This window comes from Diabrotica virgifera, chromosome 1 (assembly GCF_917563875.1).
Source record: "Diabrotica virgifera virgifera chromosome 1, PGI_DIABVI_V3a".
Classification (NCBI taxonomy): Eukaryota; Metazoa; Arthropoda; class Insecta; order Coleoptera; family Chrysomelidae; genus Diabrotica; species Diabrotica virgifera.
Window position 1 is genome coordinate 236,967,646 of NC_065443.1, and position 15,306 is coordinate 236,982,951.

General features: G+C 33.0%; 1 protein-coding gene across 3 annotated transcripts in view; it reads right to left on the reverse strand.

Annotated features, from left to right (window-relative positions):
- LOC114326721 (zinc finger protein 142) overlaps positions 1-15,306 on the reverse strand; it is an 87,958-nt gene that overhangs the window by 24,048 nt on the left and 48,604 nt on the right. For all 3 annotated transcript variants that reach the window (XM_050648110.1, XM_050648103.1, XM_050648106.1), the window contains exon 4: positions 1,874-2,067. In XM_050648110.1, the coding sequence (XP_050504067.1) occupies positions 1,874-2,067 (194 nt within the window). The remainder of the gene's footprint in view (positions 1-1,873; positions 2,068-15,306) is intronic.

A 15,306-nucleotide genomic window follows, 5' to 3' on the forward strand; every position in this document is an offset into this window, starting at 1 on the left:
CTATTAGGGATAGCCGTAAATTATTTGTGCCTACGCTCTTAAAGGACACCTGATATGTTCATTGTACCAACTATAAGTATATAATTAGTAGCCCTTTTAATTTTAAATCAAAATAATATTAAAAATACCTCAACTACATATTTTACTAAACGTCATAATTAACGCCATACGTATAATTTATACCGAAGTCAACTAGCTCTTAAGGTCGATTCATATTATACGTTTTCGGCACGTAGCGTAGCGTTTCCGAAAAATATAAAAACCTGTTTTAACAAAGAAGTGTATGATACGATACGCTCCGTATAGTATGAATGGTTCATATTTAAAACCATAAAAACAATATTTTTCGGAAACGCTACGCTACGTGCCGAAGACGTATAATATGAATCGACCTTTAAGCTAAAGTCTAAAGGTGGGAAACCATCATGTAATATAATGTAAAGTTATAGGTTCCTAACGATAATTTTCCACCTCTACTAGTTTCACCTCTTTTTATTTCACAATGTGTTACATTTTCTATAGTTTGCGTTATTTTGCCGGTTTTTAGCGCACTCACCACTGTATATAAATCCATATATGAAACTTAATGCTAAAATCAATATCATTACAAGAATTGATATCAAAATTAAACTCACTAGGCTTCCTTGTTAAACCGCGTCAAGATTCTCTTGGCTGACCTTTGGACGTACTCTCTGACGACATCTTCAGACCCCGGAAGAAAGAGTTAAAATGAAAGTACACGATTGCTTTTTCTTTCAATTAGAACCTGTCTCAGGGCCTCGATTTTTGACCCTTCGCTTCGTTATCGAACGTATACGCTTCGTATACTAAACATATACGAAGCGAATACGTTTGATAACGAAGCGAAGGGTCAAAAATCGAGGCCCAGGCCTGCTATGCTACTATGTATTGGGACCGTACAAGTTCGGAAAAGCGACACCTGGTAAGCTCAGCGACTTTTTTCGCACTTTTAATTGTATTGGTCAATTGCATTAGTCCTGGTTGCTAGATAATTGTCAAGGCCACAGCCCAAAAAAGTTATAAGAAAAATTAAGACTGAGGTTATGTTATTAAAAGGTAAACAATTATAGTATGTAGTCAATAAAATTAATTATTAATGTACAAAATACAATTAATTAAATTTAATTTTTTCTATTCTCATACTATAATATATCAATTATGATGTCACTACCTGTATCATAATGAACTTCATTATGATACCGATTTTCATTAAGATAAAGATTTTTAACCAATAGAATCGCGATAAAGGTGGTACACGCGCAGTGACCAATGGCGAGTCAAATACATACGCTTTGACAGTTCTCAATATGTAAACAAACCGTCAAACTGACAAACTACTGAATTTATTTGTGTTACAAAAATTAATAAATTTGAATATATTTTTTGTTGTGAATGATCATAGAAAAAATAGTGTATACAACTTGCATTTAATTATCATTATGAAGCTCGTACTCTATACTCTACTCTCATACTCGCTACATAATGACCATCATTAAATGCTCGTTACATAACATACTATTATATAATATTTGCATATCACATCAGTATTGTGGAGCAACATATAATTTTTCTTCTTCAATGACAGTAGGTATGAAATATACGTCAATTTGACAATTTCAATTGACAATATGAATTATTTCAGAAAGTTTCAAGATTTCTCCGATATTTGCGCACGATCGTTTCTCGTATCCCCTCCAAGTACTTGCACACCGCAAATAACGGCCAAATTAGATCGAATTTCTTCTACCACAACTGTTCCTGATGAAAGTTGAATAACTCGAAACACGTGTAGAATAATGGTGAAGTCATCCACAAAAAAATTAAAAGACTGAACATTAAATGGTATACATACCTTAAAAGATGTTTTTCTAAATTCCATTTAATTCTTGTCTTAAACGGACACTCCGGACAGGTAAACATTTTGATATTGGGATTATCCTGATGAACCGAGCTAGTGTGTCGAATTAGATTTTCCGGCACTTTGGTAACAAATTTACAAAAGCTGCAATAGTATTTTTCACCTACATCAACGTCAGGATGGCACATCTGAAAAAGAATGACTAAAAAGGTTCTGAAGATCTATTCTTGTGGCATGTCTAATGCCCCGGTTGCATCAACAAATCTTAAGCTCCAGCTTAGCCAAGCTCAGCTTGTAGATAGGGCCGCTTTAAGTCTCACTCTTGTTGCACCATTATTTTCGATATCATTCTTGTCCTTCTGGCGATCCATTGTGGCAAGCTGAAAATTGATCTAAAACTGAATTGTGCAATGCGAAGGTTTCATAAGCTGAGCTTAAAGCACGTCTTAAGCGTAAGCTCTGTTGGTGCAACCAGGCATAAGTTAAATATTGTATTTATATGATGGTAGGGGAGCAAAGTATGATAAATGTGCAGTCACTCGAGCGTTATGGGGACCTATTGGGTTGTGAAGAGTAGGTCTTAAAACCAAAAAAAGTTAAGTAAAGTTTTTCATTTTAGTGGGCGCTTGCCATTTTTTAATTTAATTTTCCATTTCCAACAATCGTTTTTTCCTATTATAACGCCATCTATCCATAATTCGAAAAAATGTTTCGAATAAAAGTTACTTATTTTTACGTAAGGAATCCAAATCTGCAATAAAAAATGGGGGCTCCTATTTAAGATTTTAAAGTAACCCCCCACCCCACCTCCGTGGGGGGTCATGTTTAGTGCCATTCGATAGATTTTTCAAAAATATTGAATAAGTGTATTTTACAGTTTCTCGATCTGGTGTTCATTTCGCGAAATATTGCGGGATTCGTATTTAAAATATTAAATTTACCCCCACCCCTCTCCGTAGGAAGTCGTGTAAGGCATCATTCGATAGATTTTTAAAAAATATTGAGCACGTATTTTTTAGTTTTTCGATCTGTCATTCATTTCGCGAAATATTCGCTTTTTTCTTGTGAAACTTTGGGACTCACCCATTTCCTTACGCCCGGATCAAATCGTCAGATTTTTGAAATATACACTCTTTTGCATGTATTTAACTTACATTATCTTAATCTGACAATTTCGAGTTTTTTTAAGGATAGATTTCTTTTTTCGGGCCCCCCTTAACGAACTCCCCTGTGTTAAGAGCCAATATATGGTATAGGTACATCTGCAGGGTACCAGGTTTCTCCCCATATGATAATCTGACGCGCTCGAGTAACTGCAAAAATCCCCGCTTGGGCTCCCCTACCATGAAATTAAACCACAATTTATTATAATTATTAGTACATTCATTCAAGCAATTCACCTCGTAAGTCTAAAGGCCTTCATGGATTCGTTTGAAATTTTGATCGTAGCTCAAAAATGATTTAAATAACAAACCTGATTTGGTGCCAATGTATGCTTCCACCCCGGGGGGTGAATGCCACCCTTTCTCGGGGGTGGAAATTTAAAATTTCAAAATGACACCGGGAATCGATAGAGAATTGAATTTTATGAAGAAAATGTGGAATAAAATTTTTTACTTAACTTAATAATTTCTGAGTTATTCGCGATTGAAAATTCCAAAAAAACACGTTTTTCAATAGTTCTTCGCGAATAACTCGAAAATTAGGCATTTTCAGCTTATTAAAACTGAAGCTTATAAACAAACAAAGAAACTAGTCAGTTTTAATTAAATTTTTAAGTTAATATTAAGCAACTTATGAGTCATTGAAAACGAATTTTTTGTTTTTCGTAAATTTATGCAAAGATTTGAGCTCAAATAACGGAAAAATGATTTAATTTTTCATAGAAATTGTTAATAAATATTTTTAAAGTCCTTTTTTAGACCTTCAAAATAAGCTTTGATAAAAGCTTCGAGCATGAAAATTAAGCAAGTTATGACGAAAATTAGTCAAATACCTCGAATTTATAAAAGAAAAAATGACGGTAAAATGTATGCCATGTGCGGCAGAATTAATATTAATCGTAGCCCGTGTAAAATTAACTGTATTTATTTATGTTCCGACAACACGTTCCAAAAGTTTGAATTATTTAGAACAATCACATTTAAAAAAAAAAAATTGTTTTAAGTAAATTTATTTTTTTTCGATTTTTCAAAAATAAGTTATTTTTTCAAAATATCTAAAAAACTATTGGATTTATGAAAAAAAGTGTTCTGACCAAAAATTTAGCTTATTTTTTGATGAAAATTTTGCTTGTTTTATAACTCACGTAGCTTATAAATTAAGCGAGATATTTATAAGCGTTTAAAGTATTAATTTCAATGCAAAGGGAGCGTCTTTTTAGTCTTTTAACATTAAAATTCTCTGAACAAAAGATTCTAGAAAGATTGCAACTCCCATGATCTTATAGCTTATGAAATTCCCTACCAAATGACGTGATAGTGAATGCAAAAAGCTTAAAGGGAAGTCGAGTTATTGTTAGCAAACCAAATAAAATTTTCTAGAGATAATCTTTGAAAATTACGGAGCGTCTAAGTTTTGATATTTTTGGAGTATTTATTCTTTTATACAAGCAGTGTCTGCTTCGTAGTTATATACAGGGCAACAAGACTCTCAATTTTGCTGACTGGGGATGGATAAAAGTGAATGGCACCTTGGTACCAAACAAAATGACGGATATTCCTGCACCAGAAGAACTACTTAAAATATTTTGCAATTGCAAAAAAGGATGTGGCTCAACTTGTGGGTGTCGCAAACTTAGATTATATTGCAATCGATCCTGCGGTTCTTGCTCTGGTGACAGCAGCCAAAATTGTCCTCCTGTCGACCAAGAAGAAAAGGAAGTTGATGCAGAAGAAATAGACGAATTTGAAAGTTGAATTTAAATTATTGATATATACTTTAAAAATCACATTAATTTTATACTTAATTTATGCCTGGTTTCACGAACACATCTTAAGCTTAAAACGTTTCTTAAGCTCAACTTATGAAACATAAGCGTTGTACCATGAAGTCTTAGATAAATTTTCAGCTTGCCACAAATTGCCATGTGGATTGCATAGATAAAAATCGAAAATTATGGTGCAACGTAAGTGAGACTTAAAACGGCCCTATCTACATATAAGCTGAGCTTGGGTAAGCTGTAGCTTAAGATTTGTTGGTTCAACCAGGCATTAATGTTGTAAAACAAATATTTTTCATTATATGAAGTTCATAATATGAAGTTTAAAAGGTTTAATTTAATCAAATGAATATAAATATTTGAGGGTCACTTTATGCCGGATTTACACTCAGCCTTTGCCAGTACTCCTGCTGCTGCAGGAAATATTGCCCGAAATACAATATCGACGCGAGTGAAGTGTTCACATCAGTCCTTACAACTCATTTATCGAACGACTCTCATGGATGGAATCAGGGGCGGTTTCTCCATTGGTTCACTTGTGCAGTGAACACCCAATAAAAGTTCATTAAAATACAGTTTTTTTAAATCTCATAAATATTAAAATATCATTAAAATATTTTTTTTAATCTCATAGAATCGTTAAAATATAACTTTATTTATTAATCATATTTATTTGCTCTACGCCGCTGGATGCACTTGGTAAGTGCAGATGACTTATGCTCGGGTGCAGAATTCAAATTGAACCAGCCACTAGTAACCTACCCTATAGTTAGAAAGAGAAATCTTAAAATCGGTGAAAAAGCATTTCGCCTATATAAAACAGCAAGAATTTGTGCAGTGCACCCAGAGACCAGTGGAGCGTTTTGGCACGTTTCGGTTCACAGTTTGGAATTTTCTGTTGTGGGTTCTAGCTAAATACGATTAAATCTTAAATACAATATTAATAGTTTTATGATGGAGCCTTATTCAGTGGATTTTATAAAAGAAAATGCAAATAGTTTTGAAAATCGACTTCTTATAAAAAAGAATGGTCCACCTCGGCCGGAGATAAACTTGGTACAAGAATGTGCAATGTGCTATAAAAAACAAAATGTTTAAACGTTGCTTTAAAGTTGAACAATATAAAAAAAACTTCGTGGTTGTGCGGGTGTGATAAACTAAATTCTTTGTTTTGTTTTCCATGCTTCGTATTTTCGAAAAATGAAACTATTTCTTCAGAGTGGACAAAAACGGACGGATTTATCTCATTTATCGACAAAAATTAAAAAACACGGATCTTCTCAAATTCATTTAAAAAATGAATTGCAACTCTCAGATATTGGCAATATTGATGTTCGCCAATTATTAGATTCTGGGTATAGGAAATCGATAAAAGACTTTAACGACCAAGTTAAAAAAAATCGTTACATTAATTTTATCCCGTCTTGTCGATTGCGTAAAATTTTGTGGCATTTTATTTCTTCGAAATAGCTTTGAGGGGACATGACGAGTCATCAGAAAGCCTAAATCCGGGAATATACAGGGGCCTCATTGATCTTGTATCAAAAAAACATTTAACATTTATCACATAAACATTTGGAGGGAAATACTGTTTTTAAAAATACGTCAAAGTCAGTTCAAAATTACATATTACATAGATGCTATTCTAACTGTTTGCCAGGACGAGATTAAAAAACAGGTTTCAGAGGCACGGATTGTATCCATCCAGTGTGATGAAACTATTGATGTTTCTACCCATCAATGGCCAAATTTACGAACGTTTTTGGAAATTTTTAGAACCTGTTTCACATAGTTCCAGAGACATAGCCACAGAAATTAAAAAAGAGTTGGAACTGCTAAATATTTCCGTAAATCAGCTAGTAGGTCAAAGCTATGATGGAGCGGTTGTAATGTCAGGAAGGGAAGGTGGCGTTCAAAGAATAATAAGAACATATTTTCCTTACTCATTTTATGTACATTGTTATGCACATCAATTTAATTTGATATTGCAGAAATGTGTTTGTGTTCATGCAAATGTAGCCAACTTTTTTGCCAATTTACATGCATTTCCGCCTTTTTTCAAGATCAGCAAAAAGAACTAGCATGCTAGATGACATAGTTAAAAAAGGATTCCCAAAAATTTTTCGCCTGTGCCGCAATTCCCGCGGCTTTTATTCACCGTTTCTATAATTATATTCCTTAATTGAACACCCATTTTAAATTACCACGAGCCGCCACTGGATGGAATGTGATGAAACCATCGCCTTGCTCACTTTTGGTACTGCACTCGCTGAATCTGAACATGCACTCGCGCTGCCTGTCCTTTGACTTCCGTCCCGAAAAACCGATTTTGGGTGCAATGGCAGCGGTATGAGCAGTGCCAGCGCGTGTGACCTATTTACATACTCATGCTGCCCACTGCCCTGCTCAATTCCTTGTCTGAGTGTAAATCCGGCATTATTAGCGAATAGAGGATCACATGACACGCGTATGATAAATAAAATAAAAAAGACAAAAACCTGATAATTACACTCAATTACACAGGGTGGGGCATTAGTGTGACAAAGTCATTGAGAGAGAAACATGGCGCCTCAGAAGAACGGTCGTGTTTACGACTCGGAAGTTAAGTGTTGTAAAAAGTGTTATAAAGTTGCACAAAGTGGTCTATTATGTGCGAATTGTGGAACGTTATCCCATAGTGGCTGCCTGAAGCAACTAAAATCGATCAAATATATCGATGATGAGACAGTTATATGCTGTGAGGAGAGTGTGAGGTTAAGTGATCCACCAAACAAAACCTTGGATAGTGAGGCTGACGATGAGGATCCGAGACAAACTGAAATAAGGTACTTAAAGAAAATTATTAATCAGAATGAAACAATAATATCAAATCAACAAATTACGATAAATTTATTGAAGGAACAACTAGATTTATTTAAATATATGCAAATAGCTGATCAGTCGCCATCTACAAAACAAAATACGAATTCAATCAACCATTCAAACAGAGACCCAAATTTTGAACGACCGAAACAGTCTAGCAGTAAAATATATCCAAAAAACGAAAACACTACACCCGCAAAAAATGTTGCTGTAAATGAAAGTCTTGTTGTTGATAAAGAAAGGAGTTCCCCAACAAAAACTCTATTTAAAAATAGTACCAATAAAAATAAACAAGTTGTTTCCTTAATCGAAAATAATAAACAATTATCAGCTGATATTTTAAGAATACAAACGGAGGCAAAATGTTCAGATATCATTAATTTAACAAACGATGAGAATTTGATAAATACTGAGAGTAAAAATTCGGTTCCAGTTCCAAATAATAATGGGCAAGAATGGAAAACTGTTAGGTATAAAAGAAGGAATGGACCTATTGTTATTGGCAATAATGAAAACTCTGAAATCAGTGGTGTCCCAAAATTTAGTCATCTTCATGTTACTAGGGTAAACCAGCATACAACGGCAGATAATCTTAAGAAGATGTTAGAAAAACACTTTCCAGAAGTGATATGTACGTCCTTAACGGCTAAGCATCCCAACATATATTCATCCTTTAAAGTCTCAATTTTTGAACAACATTTTGGTTTAGCGATGGACCCAAAACTATGGCCCGTAGGCTCTTATGTAAGCAGGTTTTTTATGAAGCGTCCAACACATACTCAAATAAAATGAAGGATGAAGAAACGACCGTTAACCCTCCATCAAATTTTCAAAATAACCTAATTCAACAAGGCACGGTAAGCATGTTTCATGTCAATTTACAGTGTATATCAAATAAAGTCGATATGATCAATGCTTTTCTTGCGGATAAAAAGTTCTATGACGTCATATGTTTTTCAGAGCACTGGCAAACTGAAGAAAATCTAAAATTAATTAACATCTCCGGCTTTTCACTAGCTAACTTTTTCTGTAGGGTTGAAAAGAAGCAAGGTGGCGTTGCAATTTATGTAAAAGAAAATCTTATGTATTCTTCTCTTAATCTAAATGAATATAACGTAGAGCAAACTTCAGAGTTTTGTGCAATTTATATACCTTCAATGAGAACCAATGTTTTAACTGTATACAGATCAGGTAATGGTGACTGTGACTTGTTCTTGGTGAATTTTGAGAATGTTATAGCATTCTTACTTAACAAAGCAGACAAACTGATTATACTTGGGGATTTTAATATAAATTTTAAAATTAAATCTGAATCTTCTTATGATATTCAAAATCTGTTAATGTCTTTTGGTCTAGAAATAACGATAAACGATTATACTAGAATCACATCTCAATCCAGTAGTTGCATCGATAACATTATGACTAACTTTTCTGAAAATATCTACAGGGTGGGCGTATTTGAACCTTGTTTCTCTGACCATCGAGCACAATTTATATCTATTGATTCTGATCTTAAAGTTGTTGACACTAATCAATCACTTCAACGGTATATTACTTCTTCTGGTTTGCAGAAGCTTAAATATGCACTAGCTAGTACAAAGATGGACTTTTTCTATGACACCAATAACGATCCCGATGTCTTGATGTTCTTTTTAACTGAAACTTATAACAACTTAATATTAAAGTTTTTTCCATTAAAAAAAGTACGACAAACTGCTAAAATAACACCCGTGCAATGGTTTAATGACGAATTAAGGTCTTACAGATCTAATCTTTCTCTCATTAAACACATTGCAGATGTCACTAAGGATCCCGATATTTTCAAACTATATAAACAACAAAAATATGAATATAATCGGCAGTTACAAAATGCTAAAAAGTCGGCTTACTCTGGTTTTATTACTAACTCCAATAATAAACCTAGAGACTGCTGGAAAATATTAAACTTCGAAAGAGGCAATACAAGATCCAGTTCGGTACAACCAGATCTATCTCCAGACGAAATAAATCAATTTTTTATTACAATCGCAGAGAATATAATTACATCCCTTCCCACTATTAATAACGATATCCTCTTCAGTTACAGAAACTATCCTTCCCCGAGTAAGTCCTTTTGTTTCCGACCCGTTGTGGAAGATGAGATCTCTCAAATAATTAAATCTCTTAATAATTCCAATTGTAAGGACGTTCACGAAATAAATAGCAAAATTTTAAAAGAAACTTACCAAATAGTTTTAACACCTTTCACTCATCTTATTAACTTAATTTTATCAACTGGAGTATTTCCAGAAGCACTAAAGTACTCAAAGGTACTACCTATCTATAAAAAAGGTGATTCCTCGAAAGCTGACAATTACAGACCCATAAGCATTGTTTCTACATTCGGGAAAGTGATTGAAAAGGTGATCAAACAACAATTATATTCTTATTTTGAGTCTAAAAGTTATTTTAGCAACTCGCAATATGGATTCAGAAGTGCTCGTTCTACTACAAACGCGGTATATAATATTGTGAGCGAGGTGATTGAGAGGCTTGAACGTGGCAATCGCATAGCAATTTCTCTCTGCGATTTGTCGAAGGCTTTTGACTGCGTTTCACATGACATTTTGCTCCACAAATTAAACTATTATGGAATCAGAGGTATCCCTCTTAAGCTTATCTCTTCGTACCTATGTGGTAGACACCAGGCTGTAGTGTCTAAAGGTTATCTCTCCGATTTTCGACCCGTAAAACATGGAGTCCCACAAGGTTCGGTCTTGGGACCTCTTTTATTCATTATATATGTCAACGATTTGCCTCATTTCATATCTCCGTACAAATCAGTACAATTTGCGGATGATACGACATACATAATATCAGGTAATAAAAATGAGGATTTAAAAATGGCTTACGAGGAAGTCTCTGATAAATCTAGCACATGGTTTGCTGCGAACAAACTAAAACTCAATACTGAAAAAACGCAGGACTTGATTATATCTGCAAGTGGTTTACATGGCGATCCAGATGACAAAGACACTGCTAAACTATTAGGAATAACCATAGACAATCGATTGAACTGGTCGGCTCATATTTCACAAGTAAAGGCGAAGCTGTCTAGTTCATTGTTTCTTATTCGTCAACTAGCAAGGGTTGTCAACTTTGAGACATTGAAGGTGACATATTTTTCTTTATTTCACTCACACCTAAGCTATGGATTAATCTTATGGGACAATTCAACAAATGCTCTTCAAATTTTCAGGATGCAAAAGAAAGCTATCCGGATTTTAGCAGGGGTTAGTTATCTGGAACATTGCCGACCTCTCTTCATCAAATTAAAAATTATGCCGCTACCTACTCTGTTGATATATCAAGTTCTGACTGAAATTCACAGAAAAAGGTCCCATTTAACAAAGCAGTCTGATGTTCACGTTCACAATACGCGATACTCTCACTATTTACGAACAAATCGCTCTAGATTGCGTCTTTCAGATAAAAATTGTCTTAATTATAACTACTACAATATTTTACCAAAAGATATTAAACAGCTAAGCTGTAACAGTTTCAAAAAAGTAATAAAAAGGTATCTGTTGAAACATTGCTTTTATTGCTCGGAAGAATATATGACTCATTGCAGAACATCTACTGAAATGCTTACCGTGACACAAAATATTTTTTGTTAATCTATATTCTTGTTTGTGATACATATTTATAAGTTGTGTTTTATATTTCTGTTTTATATACCTTGTGATTTTATATACCTTGTAATTTTTATATTCCTTATTTTGACTTTGTAATTTTGACTTGCTACAAACAATTTTTTTTTGTAAAGTAGTTAAATAAATCTATCTATCTGTCATATTACTCGTTTGTCGTAAGAGATACAATAAAAAGTTATTTAGGTTAAAGTTGGGGCACGGATCGGACCATAATTTAAAAATATTTTTAGATATACAGGGTCACCCGTATTGACAGGGTGACACAAACTTATGCTTTTTAAATGGAACACCCTATATATTTACATTTTTGTATCCTCCTTGATGTCTTCTTTCTCAAAATATAGGGATTTGTAATATTATACGAGGTAGATTAAAAGATAATTACGTTTTATTGTTAATTTCGTAGCAACATTCACACCCTGTAGAATTGTAGTGATTTGACATCAAAGTTTCTGTCTATGGTCAAACGATTTTTAATATAATCTACTATTGTTAAATATTAATAATGTAGCGAAAAGTTTAATATTAATATACAGGGTTGGTCAAAACTAGGAATGAGTATTTTCTGAGTTTTTTTAAATGGAACACCCTGTATTTTAGTATTGTAATGAAATGATATCTGATGGTATTTTTTTATTTCTTAAGCATTTCCTATACAATTCCCTTAATTTTTGAGTTATTCGTGATTCTCTAATCCAAACATTAATTGCAACAAAAATTACGTGAACTTTTATTGGTGGCTGTGCAAATATTCAATCAAAAATAATTTTTCAAAAAAAGTAGTAATTAATCTAGACTGATCCTTAATTTATTAATATTGGATCAGATATCCAAATTCCTACGTAGTTAAGATTGTTGGTGCGTAAAATATGAATAAAAACATTAAAGATTCTATCTAGTTGGCTATGATAATAAATTTGTTAAAACATTTGACATTATACTATTTTATAGTTCCAGTTGCTTTGTTACCATTAATAATATTAATTTTTTTAATAAGTAACTGATGAGTAACTGATTAAAATAGTTTTTGTGCTAGGAGAGTATAACAATAATGTGCTACTAGCAATAAGAATGTTTCATCAGCAATTCTCTGAAACGAAAACCAAGAAGAGAAACTTTTGAAAGTATACTAAAACGGTTTCAACGGACTGGATACTTAAATTACGAGAAACCTGATCGAATAAAAACTATTGTAAATGAATAAAATGAATTAAATGTAATCCTTGGTGTAACTGAGGATCTGCATATTAGGAATAACGTTCTTATAATCTAACTGTCTAGACCTAGACTGTTGAAATCGTTTTAGTGTACTTTCAAAAGTTTCTCGTCTTGGTTTTCGTCTATCAGGGAATTGCTGATGAAAAATTCTTATTGCTAGTAGCACATCTTTGTTATACTCTCCTAGAGCAATCGCCAGTTAACTTGGCGACAGAATACGCACAACGTCACAGAGACTGATGACCATCCCCTAAGCCACTCTGCAATTTTGGGTTTGTGCGTCTCGCCAAATTAACTGGCGATGACAGTAACACAAAAACCATTTTGATCAGTTACTCATTAAAACAATTTATATTAGTAATGGTAATAAAGCAACTGGAACTATAAAAATAATATAATGTCAAATGTTTTAGCTTTATTGTCATAGCCAACTAGGTAGAATCTTGTATGTTTTTATTAATATTTTACGCACCAACAATCTTAACTACGTAGGTATTTGGATATTTCATCCAAAATTAATAAATTAAGGGTCAGTCTAGATTAATATCTACTTTTTTTTCGAAAAATTATTTTTGATTGAATATTTGCATACCTAATACATTTTCACGTAATTTTTGTTGCAATTAATGTTTGGATTAAAGAATCACTAATAACTCAAAAATTAGAGCACTTAGGTATAGTATATTGAATGCTTAAGAAATGAAAAAGTACCATAAAATATTATTTCATTAAAATACTAAAATACAGGGTGTTCCATTTAAGAAAACTCAGAAACACTCATTCCGAGTTTTGACCAACCCTGTACATTAATATTAAAATTTTTGCTATATTATTATTGTTTAACAATAGTAGACTATATTAAAAATCGTTTGACCATAAATAGAAACTTTGATGTCAAATCACTACAATTCTACACGGTGTGAAAGTTGCTAAGAAATTAACAATAAAACGTAATTATCTTTTAAACTACCTCGTATAATATTACAAAACCCTATATTTTGAGAAAGAAGACATCGAGAAGAATCCAAAAATGTAAAAATATACAGGGTGTCCCGGAAAATAGTGCGTTCCTTTAAGGCATGGAGAGAATACACAATTTGGAACAAAAAAGTCCTATACTTACCATTTTTTTCTAAAGTTAGCCGTTTCCAAAAAAAGTTAACATTGTTTTCCATATACCTGTATTTTAATGTTTGGAAATTTTAATAAACTGGCAACATCGTACGCACTACGGAATAATAACATAATAAGAACTCGTTTCTGATTGTGATTAAGAGTATTTAAAATAATCCAACCTAATAGTAGGTAATACTTATGTATTTACTATTAATTTGTTTACTAAAATTATTTTCTTTTGAAATGTATTGAAATACCTATTGCATAATTTTAAACGAATTACACATCTTTTAACATAAAAAAACCTCTTTTAACTGAACTAGTATTATGTATTTAGTAAGGTTTAAAGGGGTTGAATGCTGAGTATTGTTGAGGGCTTTAACTGAATTACATAGTTTTAATAGTTTACAGTGGAACTTAAATACACCAGATAATGTCTCAGTAATTTGTTTACTTGTGAACTGAAATAACTAAGTTGTACTTACTTGAAAATAATTATTATACCGAATAGATGTTTCAAGTAACCTTTCACAAACACCATTCATAGGTAATAACATAATAGGTAATACACTCACTATTCGAAAACATTTTCGGCATTGACACTAAACAGGATTCTTTAAAACTATCTGTTTACTATCTATCTTCTATCTCTATTTATTTACATGGGACTGTCTATGCTTAAATTTGCGTACCGCACATAGTTGTCAGATTTAAATTTGCCTACCAAAATACATTTTAATTTTTTGGTCAAACGGTTGCATTTAGAAAAAAATGTTATAAGAGTTTTTTGTTCTACATGGTGCCTTCTACCTATACCTTTAAGGAACGCACTATTTTCCGGGACACCCTGTATACGGTGTTCCATTAAAAAAAGAAAACATCAAGTTTTTGTCACCCTGAAAATACTGGTGACCCTGTATATCTGAAAATATTTTCAAATTATGATCCTATCCGTGCCCAACTTTTATGTAAATAACTTTTTTTCGTATCTCTTACGACAAACGAGTAATTGGACTTTGTCACACTAATGCCCCACCCTGTATGAAGCGGCGATATTCCAAGCAATATTAAATAACATTTTTTTAAAACAATAGTGGAAAGCTGCTCACTGTATGGCTCAGAGACGTGGGTAACAAATAAAATAATGAGAACTGAATTAGAGAACTAATGAATATGAAGGAAACACTAAATCATGAAATAGAAAAACGAAAATTACTCTGGTATGTACATACGTTAATAAAGGGCGAGTCAACAATACCGCTAAGAGTTTGGAAATGGAAACTAAATAGGAGGAAAACAGGACGTCCTAGATTACAGTGAAACCAACGAATATACACTCTAATAGAAAGGTACGACCTTGTAACGTTTTAGCATAGGATTTTGCGTTCCAACTGAGTAGGTGCCATGGAGGTGCATAGACCTGACAACGACTACGACAACTTAACCGATCTCATTATCGCCCGCACTGCTGCCGCAACACATCCCTCGTCAACAAGCCTGCTTATAAACATGACCATCTGTTTCATATAAAAGCTTCTTCTAGGAGTTATGTACTCTTTGGTGAAACGGGCAAATAAAAACAGCAATGGAAAAAA